This window comes from Pantherophis guttatus, chromosome 4, assembly GCF_059756535.1.
Source record: "Pantherophis guttatus breed Tessera chromosome 4, ASM5975653v1, whole genome shotgun sequence".
In the NCBI taxonomy this organism is placed as follows: Eukaryota; Metazoa; Chordata; class Lepidosauria; order Squamata; family Colubridae; genus Pantherophis; species Pantherophis guttatus.
In genome coordinates, this window is record NC_142066.1 from 137,655,372 (window position 1) to 137,670,032 (window position 14,661).

Here is a 14,661-nt window from a genome sequence, read left to right on the forward strand (position 1 = left end):
TAGTTTAGTGGAAATTCCAGTCTAACCACAATAGATCCCATGATATTCAGAACAAAACATCTTTTGCTTGTAATTCTTTTTTTTTTTTAACCATTGGCTGTCTCCAGGAAACTTTTGGGAGCATTTGTATATAGCCCATGATCTTTCTTCTTTTACCTGCAAAGGTAAAAAGGTAACAAATGCAAATTTCCCCTGGAGATGGCTGTGTAAAAATCAGGAAGACCACTAAGGCAACTGTACTTCAAATGCTTTACACATTAAGTTTCATTTTAAAATGATTCCCCTTTTTTCAGAACAAAGTACATTTAATCAGTAAAAATCTTAGCCAGAATTTAAACCCAATGATCAGTAAACTGGTTATGAAAAACGAGCAAAAGAAAAGAAAATCCAATTTTTAAAAAGTGAAATGCTTTTTAAGAATACCTTTGGCTACAATTAGTTATTATAGAAATATTTGTGCTTAGTAGTCTTAGGTATCTTATTCCTCATAGTTAAGTCTGTGTGGATAGTTTACAACTTCCATCATGCCAGTTAGAGATTATGGGCTAAGCAGTCCATTTGGAAAGCAAAGCTGAAGTGCTCTGGTATTATTCCAGCTAAAAGATTGGAAGCCTGTTAATTTTGGCTGTTATTACCTATGAAGATAAACTTAAAACCAAGCATGTCCAACCTTTTGGCTTGCTTGGGCTGCATGGTTTGGACATGCCAGCTTTAATCCTCGAACCTATCTTTTCTGTGCTAAAACAAATTGAGAAATTATAATCACCAATATAAAAATAATTATGGGTTTGAATTTACAGGATCTATTTTTTTTATCTGAAATATGAAGTCTACCAGCTGGAGTCAAATATAAATTAATAGTTCAGGAACCGGGATATGGCAGCACCTGGTGATTCTGAGCATCAGTCTACAAATTTGTTTTTAGTACTAGAGATTTACAAACAAATATAGTCATATTTCTCTCCCTAACCTAAGCATTCTTACCAAATATAGAAGAGGAAAAGGCTAGTTTTCAACCAATTAAAATGGGAAAACTTTTTTTGATTTACAGAAAACACAATTTTCCAGCATATTTAATCAAGCACTACTGTGTTAAATGAAATTTTTAGTTCCACGGTGTTAAATAAGATCAACTGTTAAGAAAGTTACGCTTGTAGCCTTACATGCAGAAGAAATGTATGAAAAAAAAAACATTCACAAGGACGAGATGAAAGGAAAACAAGTTATCGTGTTGTAAGAGTTCAATACCTTTTAATGCCTAGATAGTTTTTTAAATACAGTAAACTATTTGCTTTACAAAGGAATTATAGCTCAAAGGAAGGCACCAAGAGGCTTACAATTGAACAACAGGCATGTCCCATCAATCCAAATATTATTGGACCAATAGTTCCACCATTGAGGACCCGGATTGTGGGGGCAATAAGCTGACTTTGTATAAATATACAAAAGTATGAAGGCTATTGCTTAACGCATTGTAAGCCGCCCTGAGTCTCCGGAGAAGGGCGGCATATAAATCAAATAAAAAAAATAAATTAAAAAAAATAAATTGATTGGGATGCTTTGAACTATAACCTAAATTAAGGTTATAAATTAAATAATCTGGACCAGAATTCAAAGATGACTTCAATGATTATTATAGGATAGCTGAGGATTCAATACATTGGTTTTCCCTAATCTTACATCTCTAGATGTGTTAGCATGATTATTTATTTATTAAAACTATATGCTGCCCATCTGACTCTCAAGTGACTTTTGGGCAGTTTACAGTATCATAATAGCAATATAAAACAATTAGAAGGTCAAAAGCATAAAACATTGAACATTAAATGTTAAAGAACAAAATTAAGAACAAACTGGATAAAAAGGACCAATGTGTTAAATAGAGTGGAGATAGGATCTTCTCCTAATCTACCAGCCCCTTCCAGAATGGGATGCCCATATTGGAACTCCCAGCCAATTGCCAGAGCCTGGTTCTTAGAATTCCTGAGATGAATTCTGGGATTTGTAGTCCCAATACATCTGGACAATGCTTATTTGGGAAAAACTCAATACATAATTAGCCACTGCAGATATATTTTACAAAAGCAGTAACAATGCAATGAATTTTAACATTTATTGTATGCAAATTCTGTTTTCCATGATCTACTGTGCTAATACACTTGCTTATATTATTCCAATGATTCCAAATTAGTATTTGTATCCCTGGAGTTGTAGCTCTAAACAAAGAAAGTGGAATTGAAACAAATTTTGTGGAGATGTAAGAAGCAGAAGACAAAGAAATGAACAAAGACAGCATGACACTAAGATCAGATGAAGCGTAGGCAATTGTCCCTACCCTCCAGATACTGGATTTCAATTCCCATCAACCTTAGAAAGCAAGAAGCTGCTGAAACAAATAAAAGATGACAAATTGCCATCTTCTGAATTCCTCTGGGTAAGAATGTAAGACTAGGACTACAATCATTTCAAATCCCAAATTAATTTTGAAGCATACTAGAGGGTTATAGTGTACATAATACTGGACTTTGAATAAGATGATAATTGTTTGCTTAATTATGGCACCTCCTCACTGCCTGCATGCCATGGTATGATTTAAAACTATGTTTTGCTGAACATGTTATAGTGAGATGGTTCACACATAATACTATGTGTTTAGTATTATGTGTGAACACATAATACTAAAACAAAGCAATGATGTACAAAACCCAGTGTTTAAATCACAATGCAGTCTGTTTTTTTCTATGAACTCAAACATTGGCTAAAGCTATTTTTGACCTGCCTAATTTATCTCAGGGGTTCTATAAGGAGATATTGAGTTAAGAAAAAGTCATTTAGTTTGAGGTCTTTGATCCTTTGAGTTTTAAATAATGGGTGAGAATAAATATCTCAACAATGATTGAATCATAAAAAGGAGATGGTAACAATTATGCATTAAAAACTTTAAAAAAGAACTTTAGTAAAGGCACTACAACACTGCCTGAAAAAAATAAGAGCTAACAAACTGCACCATTAAAATGTAATAATTGTTATAATAGCCCCACAGAACCCACTGATCATTGTGCAGTTGTGTTTAATACACATTTTTAAAGGCACTTGTTAAACAGGGTAAGGAAGCTTGATGGTTAAAAACAATGGGAGTTTAACTCCAACAAATCTGGCATGATAAGGTTGGGCAAAGCTGGGTGCAAAAAATTAAAAACCAAGTTTCCTTTCACCTCTAATTTCTATTCTTATGGAAGTAGAATACTGTATTATGTCTGCCTTTGACTCATCCTGGTTACCCTAGGAAGTCTGAAGGAAATAAAGGAGTTCAACTGTGTCAAAGTCCAAGGTGATCATTCCCGGGGATGTTGCCATATATAGTCCAGTCTGAATGAGATGAGTTGGTCTGTTCTTATGGAGATGATCATGAGGACTACCAATGTTCCAGACAAAGATGATTAGTTATTCTTTAGACTCTGTATTTTGCTTTGCCGTGGTTATTGATAACACATAAGTGCTGAAACAACAGAAGTTTTAACATCGTCATTCACTGAAGGCAAATATTAGTTATACAACCAACTCTGCACTACATTCGTTAGAAAATGCAAAGTACAGGAAGTTAAATACCATTGGGTCACTGGCTTGTTTAGTCTATTATTGTCTACATTGGGGTGCATAGCTACATTTGGCCTTTGAGTAGCATGCCTCAGACCCCTCCCAGATGCCAGCAGGGTCCAACAAAAAATTAGGTAGGGGCAAACCAGTTATATATAGTTAAATATGTTTATTCTTCAAGAATGTAACAATTTCTTCTATTGCCAGATTAAAAATTTACTGTTTTAAGAGTTTCTAGAGGCAATATTCAAGGCTTTGATAGGTCTCCATGAGTCCTGAGTCTCATATCTGCATTGACCAGCACAAATTCTTCAGGATTTCAGATAACAGATTTTGTCAATGTATTTGAAGATGTAAAAAATTGAATGTTTTCAGTCAGACCATATATTTTACCAATACTAATTTGCCCACTGCTCTTCTTTTGTCCTTCTGTTAACATCCTGTCAAAGAAGCACTTTGCAAATTACTACCGTACATTATTATTATTATTTTTTTTAAAAAGCTTATTTCAGGAAGTAGAGAATGCTGAAACTTACATTTAGGTCTCTGAAGTACTCATTGTAGTCTAAGGCATAACCCACCACAAATAAATCTGGAATTTCGAATCCATAATCTAACATAAGAGGAAGAAAAAGAAAAAGAAAAAGGGATATATTGTTAAAATGATAAACTGAGGTCATTTTTCTTTCTTTCTTTAAATCATAGTTCAGTAACCTGAAAAACATCTTTATTAGCCAAATTCCAGCTATGTCTGATGTATGAAGGCTTAGAGGAGAATGCTTTACAGCTAATCCCTTATATGAGAGTTGACTAGAAGTGTCCAATTAGATCACATAAGCTGTCCCAAAGTGATCCTCTTGATTTTGACTCAGAAAAGGAAAGAAAATCTGAAATATTTTAAACTTTATTTCATCCAATAAGCTTTCTGTTTTAATACTTTTCTTAATAACATTTTTGGAGAGCATCCTAAGCGTAGGAATCTTGTTTAGTTTGAGAATGGAAGTTTTTTTCGAATATCTTTGAATATGAAGAAATTCACAGAAGGGGACTTACAGTCAGGCCTGAATCCATCTGGTAGAGCTGTTCTTTTCACCAACAAGCTGCAATTAAAACGAAGAATAAAATGTTTCCATGATTTAAAAAAGTTTCAAATAATTTGTCCCATACAAGTAAAGATTCACTAAAGTGAACCATGACCCATATTATGAACAGCCACCCTGCCTTATTTCAAGCTGAAGTATGGACATAATAATGTCTCTTTGAATGAGCAGTGGCCCTCTTCAAATGCTAATTACTTCTTTTAAGTGGCCATTGCACAGTTGGAACTATGTTCTTCTGTTTTCCCTTACAGCAGAAGTTAGATTTGCAGAATTAAGAAGCTCTGTGTTTGGTGCAAAGATCCAGGTTAAAATATCCCAAATAAATGTATATTCAGCTTCTGCATGAAGACAATCACCAAAGAAAACCCACCATTTTCGGAATAATCTGCTTTATTATCAAACTATTTTTAGCACTGAGAAGTTTTCTCTAATGGACGACTGGAATCTGCCTTCTTGTCACTTAAGGCTATTATTTTATGCCCTGCATTCTACAGCAAAAATGGCTTACTCTGTGTGACACCTTTTCAATATGTGAACAATGTTACAATGCTTTCCCTTCTCTTCTTAAACATAGCTAGTTCCCTTGGTGGCTACTTGAGAAACCTAGTTTCTAGCCTACTAATTGTTCTTCTGGCCTTACTCTGTCTTCACTCCACTGGACTTTGTAGCCAGCATCTTCATATTTCTGGTTGCTATTTGAGATGTTGAAAAAGTAATCAGGACAAAATCTCAATCAATATTCTGTCTTTAATTTCCGGTCTTAATTTCCGGTGAGGCCATCATAGATATCCCATATCGAAAGTTGTTGGTGTTACACTTGTGGTAAATAATCTCTCTATCAAACCTTGGATGTTGCTTCCAAAACTTCTTTAAAAAAGTATGCAATGGAAAACGATAACTACCTGAAGATCAATCATGCAAGCTGTAACAACTTTATTTGATTTTAATTATATTCAAATGTAAAATTAAATCAAATTTAATTTTTGCTCGAGTCATAACAATTTACTGCCTAGATTTCCATTTCTGGTCCTTAATACACCACTAAGATGCCAAATGTTGTTAAGATTCTTGTCTGAAAAAAAATGCTTTATATGGAAGTGCAACCATAGAAATTATTTATTTAATACTTACTTAGAATTGAGACTGATTAAAAATAATTTAACTTAGTTCCGAATAAACAGAAGGATTATATCATATCTCTTCACCTTCTAAATATAATCAATGAGGTCTTTTGTTTTCTTTCTAACTTTGATTATGCAAAATGACCCAAGTGTTGGTCTTTCAGTGCCAATAGAGAGTTTTCACAAACACAGCTTAATATTTTAATACCAAGAGCAAAGAGTGAGAAAGGCTATGCTTGCTTCCTTCTCCTAAACTGGTTGCTCAGCTTTTGGATTAGCACCAAAAGCTAAACAAATTAATTAACCAAAATTAATGGAAAATGGTTGATAATACTGTGGTTTGATACTACTTTTGAGATTAGCAAACAAATCAAAGTTAAGGAAATTTTAACTTGGCACCAGACTGAATTAAGCCTGAATATATTCTTTCACAAATGGATACTTACCTTGCTACCTTAACCATGCTGGGTTTATATTTTTTAATACTGTCAAGGAGTGCTTTCATAGTCCTTCCAGTTCCAATGATATCCTTTGTAAAATGTACAAAGAATGTTAGCAAAGCAGTATAAAATGCTGTATATTAATATTCTAAAATTTAAATTATATTAACAATAGACACATATTGTTATTTTTTAAAAATAATTCAGTGATATTTTGTTTATTATAAAAGCAAAGGCCCACTCTTCCAATAACTTTTTTAAATCTAGAATTTTAAATAGAGGATTCACAAATATTCTATTTGTGTTTTCTGTTACATTATCAATTTTTGTTATTATTTGGCATTTAGCCAGCCATTCAAAAATTACTGGTATTTCTCTAATTAGAGTATAATAAGAAATCCATGCAAACTGCTCCTTGACACAGACAAATATATGAACTTACCTCCACAATAAGCACATTCTGCAAAATAAGGAGAAAGACATTTAGTTAAAGTAATTGAGAACACAATTCATTTGTTTAGCATCTCAACCACATAATTGCTTTCTGGTTCTCTACCCTTTCATGGCTAGCCCTCTGAAAGTTCTATTTCAAGTCCACTTTCTTTACATATGAGTTATAAGACTATAGAAATCTAAGACTAAACAAAAGATTAAAATATTAACTAGATAACCCATATTTTACAGGTGGACAACAATGAAGATCAAATCAGTTAAACTCAATAGCAATTCATAAATAAGTTACTACATCACAGGACGCAAATGAAACTGTCATTATTTTCTTAACAACACTTTATTATCACAAAAATATCTCCTGTAAAATTGATAATTCTTAGTCAAAGCAACTTCTAATTTGATACGTGAATCAGATATTTGACAAGATGCATCTGATGAGCTTTTCTCCATTGTTAAACTGAAATATTCTCTACCTATCCTTGAATCAGAAGAAAACTATAGTAGCATTTACTGTCTTGGCTTCTGATCCCTATCCTGATTCTTTTGCCCATTTTAAGTCTTGCTTGAGATTGCTTTAGCTATAGCAGTATTGAAGTAGTCTTATCCCTTCTATCCAAAACCTAACAGGTTTCTTATATCGTGTCTGTCCTTGGATTGCACTGGAATAAGAGGGATAAGACTACTTCAATACTGCTATAGCTAAAGATAACTTAAGCCTCTCTTGTTGATAGCCTGGAAATGAGATAAAGAAGCATGGTCAAAAAAAGAATATGTTGCCATTGGATTTTTATGCATTGATTAGGCGCATGTGGGGAAAAATGTCTATTTATTTATTTATTTATCATATTTGTATACCGCTCTACTCCCGAAGGACTCAGGGCGGTGAACAGCCAAGATAAAAATACAAAGAACATACAAAAGTTAAAAACTATTAAAAATAGATTAAATAATTTGGGCTCAAAAAACCAATTTAAGGCATCCAATTTATCTAAAAACATTTAAAACCCAATTTAAAAGGGAGAGTTAGGCCAGACCAGCCTGTTGGAATAGAAACTTTTTAGGGCGCGGCAGAAGATGCGTAGGTCTTGGATCCTCCGTATCTCCGGGGGGAGCTCGTTCCAGATGGCAGGTGCCCCCACAGAGAAGGCTCTCCCCCTGGGGGCTGCCAGTCGACATTGTTTGGCCGACGGCACCCTGAGGAGCCCCTCTCTATGGGAGCGAACTGGTCGATGAGAGGCTACTGGTGGCAGAAGGCGGTCTCGTAAGTACCCTGGTCCTGAGCCATGAAGCGCTCTAAAGGTGGTAACCAAAACCTTGAAGCGCACCCGGAAGACCACTGGGAGCCAGTGCAGCTCGCACAGGAGGGGGGTCACATGGGAGCGCCACGTCGCTCCAGTCACCACCCGCGCGGCTGCATTCTGGACCACTTGGAGCCTCCGGGTGCTCTTCAAGGGGAGCCCCATGTAGAGAACATTGCAATAGTCCAGGCGTGAGGTGACAAGGGCGTGAGTGACCGTGCGTAACGAGTCCCGATCCAGAAAGGGACGCAACTGGCGAATCAGGCGAACCTGATAAAAAGTCCTCCTGGCCACAGCCGCCATATGCTCTTCTAAAGACAGCCGTGAATCCAGGAGGACGCCCAAGTTGCGAACCCCATCTGTGGGGGCCAACAACTCGCCCCCAATAGTCAGTGATGGCACCAACTGACTATATCGGGACGTCGGAAACCACAGCCACTCGGTCTTGGATGGGTTGAGTCTGAGTCTGTTCCTCCCCATCCAGATCCGTACGGCCTCCAGGCACTGGGACGGTCTGGGGTAGAGATGTACAGCTGGGTATGCTGATCATCAGCATACTGATGGTACTTCACCCCAAAACCACTGATGATCTTACCCATCGGCTTCACATAAATGTTGAACAGAAGGGGCGAGAGGACCGATCCTTGCGGCATCCCACATACAAGGGGCCTCGGGGTCGACTTCTGCCCCCCTGTCAACACAGACTGCAACCGGTCAGAGAGAAAGGAGGAGAACCACTGTAGAACAGTGCCCCCCACCCCCAACCCTTCCAACCGGTGCAGCATGATATCATGATCGATGGTATCAAAAGCCGCTGAGAGGTCTAGTAGGACCAGGACAGAGGAGCAACCCCTGTCCCGAGCCCTCCAGAGATCATCAACCAGTGCGACCAATGCTGTCTCCGTGCTGTACCTGGGCCTGAAGCCCGACTGGAACGGATCTAGATAAGTCGATTCATCCAGGTACTGAGGCAGCTGTTGTGCAACCACACTCTCAACAACCTTTGCAACAAAGCGAAGGTTGGAGACAGGACGATAATTTGCTAACACAGCGGGGTCCAGGGAGGGCTTCTTGAGGAGGGGCCTCACCACCGCTTCTTTCAGGGCGGTGGGAAAGACACCCTCACTCAAAGAAGCATTTATAATTCCCTGGAGCCAGCCTCGTGTAACCTCCCGGGAGGCCAGCACCAGCCAGGAGGGACACTGGTCCAATAATCATGTGGTTGCGTTCAACCTCCTCAGCATCCTGTCCACGTCCTCGGGAGTCACAGGATCAAACTCCTCCCAGATAACATTCTCAAGACCCGGCCCAGACACCTCGCCTGAACCCACCCAGTCAGAGTCCAAGCCGTCCCGAATTTGAGCGATTTTATCATGCAGATAATATGCAAAATCCTCAGCACGCCCTTGCAAGGGGTCTTTCCGCGCTCCCAGGTGGAGGAGGGAGCGGGTCACCCTAAACAGGGCGGCTGGGCGATTATCTGCCAACGCGATAAGAGCGGAAAAGTAGTTCGCTGCTTTTATTGCCACTAAGTAGGTCTTGATATAAGATCTCACTAGTGCTCGGTCAGATCCAGAACGACTAGCCCTCCAACTACTCTCTAGGTGTCTTTTCCGGCGCTTCATCTCCCTCAGCTCCTCGGAGAACCAAGGAGCTGGGCAGATTTGGCGTCAGGTCAGAGGCCACAAAGACACCACAAATACATTTCATCCTTTAAAAAGAAGGTAACACATAGCAACTAGAAAAGGAAGAAAAAAAATGCTTCCCTCTCAGACAGCAAATTACCAAGAGGTTAAATGTCTATGGAGATTCTCAGTCATCCAAGGTCATAGTTGTCGCAAAAGTGCTTTTTCAAGAGGCAACTGGACTTTCTGGTTTTTCTTTGAAGATGTTTTGCTTCTCATCCAAGAAGCTTCTTTAGCTCTCAGCTCTGAAGAAGCTTTTTGGATGAGAAGTGAAAACCCAGAAAGTCCAGTTGCCTCTTGAAAAAGTATCTTTGGGACTATCAAGAGGTTAAGTTAGCAGCATAATCTATTTTGAAAATCAATTTGCAAATCACATGCTGGCCATTTCTTTGAAAGAACCATGAAATATCACATTGTTGTTAAGTCCTAACTCATGGCAATGGCAGAGTTTTATTTTTAAATAGGCCATTAGTAGCAAAATTCTATACCCACTTTGCCAAGAAAAGCTCCAAACTTCAAACATTCTTGAGAGGAGGTAAAAATCAATTTACGAAGAAAACTACAGTCAGTTTTCTCCAAGTTCAAAACCATTTGTAAGGTCAGTATTTGTAAAGCTCTAACAACAAAATCTCCAAAACTGGAACAGCCAGTCCAGTTGTGACAGCACAATAGAACCTAGCAATTTACATGTTGCTAACAATGAGCAGAAAGTAGACGTTCCATTCTGAAGGTTGAGATGTGGATTCAGTTATGCACAAACTGATTTTCCTTTTTCTATAAGCCCCCACTTTTATTCTGCTTCAAAATAAACTCAATCATCTTCTCTCCTAAACCAAAACATGCAACTATGTTAACGACATTGGCAAGCAAGTAGCTGTTTGCTGCATGGCAGCAAGGAAAGCTGAACATGGAACTGGGAATTTCAATACCAGCAACAAATCATAGCTGCCAGCCTCTTTGTCTTGGAGAACTGTAAAGAAGCAAAAGAATTTGGGTTTTCTAACAAGTGTGTAAGTTGGCAGCATTTCTAGGTTCTTTGTTGAGGTTTAGATTGGAAGCTTCCCTTGCAAGGAAGTTTTGGCCAAGGAGTGATTTTATCACTTGATCATTCATGTGTCCTGAACTGCAGTTGTTCATAAAAGCAGACCTTGTCCCTACTTTCTTGACTTCTTAGCAAAGAAAGCTAACAACTACACTTCAGGTAAGAAAATAGACTGAAAAGCGGTGTTTACAATTCAGCACAACTTGGCTCTACTTTGAAGAATCATTTCATTTCATTCTTTGACAAAGTGCCTAAATTAGTAGACCAGCCAAATGCTGTGGACATAGTGTATACTTAGATTTCAGTAAGACATTTGACAAAGTAGACCACAATCTACTTCTTGGTAAGCAGGAATAATTAATACCCAAAAGACAGGCTCAAGATCCAGATGAATCTTGACAGACTTGAACATAGAGCCCTATCTAACAAAATGAAATTTAATGTTGAGAAAAACAAGGTTTTACACTTAGGCAGGAAAAACCAAAGGCACAAATACAAATTAGGTAAAACTTGGCTCAAATACAGTAACTGTGAAAGGGACCTTGGAATCCTAGTGGACAATCACATGAGCCAGCAGTGTGTGGGAGCAGCCAATAAAGCTAATACAATCCTTGATTGTATAAACAGAGGCATAGAATCAAAATCACATGAAGTATAAGTACCACTTTATAAAACCTTAGTAAGACCACACCTGTCATACTGCATCCAGTTTTCGTCACCACATTACAAAAAAGATGTTGAGACTTTGGAAAAAATGCAGAGAAGAGCAACTAGGATGATTAAAGGCCTGGAGACTAAAACATATTAAGAATGATTGCAGGAATTGGTCAGTCTAGAGAAAAGAAGGACTAGGGGTGACATGATAGCAGTATTCCAGTATTTGAGGGGCTGCCACAAAGAAGAGAGGGTCAACTTATTTTTCCAAAGCACTTACAAGGCAAGAAACAATGGATGGAAACTAATCAAGGAGAGAAGCAACCTGGAATTAAGGAGAAACTTCCTAACAGTGAGAACAATTAACTAGTGGGACAGCTTTCCTTCAGAAGTTGTAGTTACTTCATCACTGGAGGTTTTAAGAAGAGATTGGGCAGTTACACATCTGAAATAGGATCTCCTGCTTGAGCGGGGGAGGGGCATTGGACTAGAAGAGCTCCAAGGTCCCTTCCAGCTCTATTCTGATTGAAACATTATTTGTAAATATAAGGAGAGTTGTCCTGGAATATTGTTAATAGATGCCACACAATGGCAAGTACATATATCTAGGAATCTCAGAAGTTAAAAATAACAGCCTGATCTTCCATGAACTGATATACAATCTATGGATATGTCTTGTCTCCCTTTAAATCCATCATGTCTGATGGCAAAACAGCCTATAAGTGAGTTTGGTCTTGTGTAAAATATAGTTCTGGGTAAAGTGGGTAAAGGAGACCCAAGTTAAGGCATTGCAAACAATAGGTCCAAAACCGAGACCATAAACTCTTTTTCTGTGATTGTTGCAATATTTTCAGGATCAGACTCAATAAAGATAATAGGAGTTAGAGCTTTAAATATATTTCTTTTTAATTATGATAGGCATTCTATATTCACTGAATATTCAAGGTAGAAGCGACGAGAATGGTGAGGGTGGCTCCTTATATATACAAGGGGTGGAGCTAGGAATGGGAGTGGTAAGTTATGAATACATTAAAGTCCAAAGAATAAGTTAACCTCTGATATTCCATATATACATTATTTACACATTGGAGAATAAGGCATTTACATCTGACAAATCCCCCTCTAAATGCCGGTTCGTTACACAACACCAATTACATTCTGATTCAGGACAATATAATACATATAATTTAGAAGTTAAATATTTGTGTTGTTTAGAAGGTAAGGGTTTCGTTAATATGTCAGCTAATTGTTCAGAAGTATCGCAATGTATTGCTTTAATGAATCCGTCTTGAGACAGTTGTCTCACATGCTTAAACTTTATATCAATATGCCTGGACCTTTGTCCAATTGCATCGGATCTGGATATTTCAATGGCCGCTTTATTGTCTTCATGCATAATAAATGGTAAAGTGGGTTTCTTCCAAACATCAGTGATCAGATCATTGAACCATACAAGGTTATTTGCAGCCTTGGACAAACAAACATATTCCGCTTCTGTAGTAGAAGTGGCTACTAGTTCTTGTTTACCAGTATACCAGTAAACTGGACAATCATTCAATAGAAAAACATAACCAGAAGTACTCTTTCTGCATGATGTATCACCAGCCCAATCTGCATCAGCATAACAAGTAATTTTTGGTTCTCTGTCATTATTGGGTTCCAACATTAAACAAAAATCTAATGTACCCTTCAGATATCTTAGAATTCTTTTGACAGCTTCCCAATGATACAAGGTTGGTTTACTAACATATCTTGACAATAGATTGAGAGGTAATGCAATATCTGGCCTAGTCCAATTAGATATATAAAGGAGTGAACCTATAACTGATCTGTAAAATGTGTTGTCTTTAAACTCAGGGGAAGATTCATCAGTGTTTCTAAGAAAATCAGTTTGCATAGGGGTGTCACAGGTTTTGGCATTATTTAAGTTACATTTGTTTAGGAGTTCGATGATTTTATCTTTCTGTGTAAGTTTGAATCCCCTTTTAGTTTTGTTAATTTGCACACCAAGGTATTTATTCACTTTACCCAGAGATTTCAGTGAGAAGTGTTCATTTAACTTATTTACAAAGATTTCCCTGCTCTCTTTATGCTTTCCAATGTATAAAATATCGTCCACGTAAATTAATACAAATTCAATATGATCATTACTCTTTTTTACAAAGAAACAGTTATCAGCAGTGGTGGCGTTGAAATCCATGGTCTTAAGTACTTTTACCAAGCAATCGTACCATCTTTTGCCGGATTGCTTTAATCCGTACAGACTCTTATTTAATAACCAAATTTCGTTCTTATTAGTGTATTGACTGTGTGGTGCTCTTACATATATTTCCTTATCTAATTTTGCATATAAGTATGCGGTCTGTATGTCATATTGGAATACGTCCAGATTGAGTGCAGATGCTACTACAAGGGCTGTTTTGACACTCTCTGTTCTCACTGTGGGTGAATATGTATCAGTATAGTCTTCTGGATATTTTTGTGCATAGCCTTGTGCAACTAATCTAGCCTTGTATAAGGTATTGCCTCCTTCTAAGTTCTTAATTTTATAAATCCACCTGGTACCTATAATTGTTTTATCCTTAGGTGCGATCGCAGGTGTGAATACATTTAATCCTTGTAAACTTTCCATCTCTTTTTCCATAGCTAGTTCCCATTTTTCTCTTTCTTCATGTGGAAGTTTCAATACTTCTTCATATGTATTAGGTGTTATTTGTTCTCCATTCATATGCATTATGTAATCTTTGTATTTATTTGGTATTTGGTTTCTATTGTTTCTAATAGTTCTTTCAGGCTTGCTATGGTTATCATGCAAATATCTAGCTTCCTTTTTTGTTAATGTGTCTGTCTTTATTTTATGCTGACTATTAGTCCAAGTTTTGGTTTTGTTCTTACTTTTGTTAATATTTTGATTTTCTGTTGTTCCTTCCTCGCAAGATATCGTATCTTTACATTTATTAGGAAATATTTCATTAAGGTGCAATTTTGACCAATTGGCCTGTTCATGGAACACAGCTGTTCTGGATACTATAAATTTGTTATTACTATCAATAAATCTGTACCCTTTGGTTCCAGTTTCGTATCCCATGAATCTTAATCTCCTGGATACGTTTTCTCCCTTTCTCCTCAATTGTTTAGGTATGTGTACGTCTGCAGTGACTCCAAATATGTGCATGTGTGATAATTTGGGTTTTCTATTGTACATCACCTCATATGGTGTCTTATTCACAATACTGGACCAGGTTCTATTTTGAGTGTAATTCGAATAATG

At 37.3% G+C, this 14,661-nt stretch overlaps 1 protein-coding gene across 1 annotated transcript in view; it reads right to left on the reverse strand.

Moving 5' to 3' along the window:
- Window positions 1-1,234: 1,234 nt before the first annotated feature.
- Window positions 1,235-14,661, reverse strand: part of PRTFDC1 (phosphoribosyl transferase domain containing 1) — a 57,920-nt gene continuing 44,493 nt past the window's right edge. The window contains exons 5-9 of the mRNA XM_034402402.3: window positions 6,701-6,718; window positions 6,265-6,347; window positions 4,651-4,697; window positions 4,134-4,210; window positions 1,235-3,499 (exon numbers count right to left, since the gene is read on the reverse strand). Of these exons, the coding sequence (XP_034258293.1) occupies window positions 3,452-3,499; window positions 4,134-4,210; window positions 4,651-4,697; window positions 6,265-6,347; window positions 6,701-6,718 (273 nt within the window). The 3' untranslated portion in view covers window positions 1,235-3,451. The remainder of the gene's footprint in view (window positions 3,500-4,133; window positions 4,211-4,650; window positions 4,698-6,264; window positions 6,348-6,700; window positions 6,719-14,661) is intronic.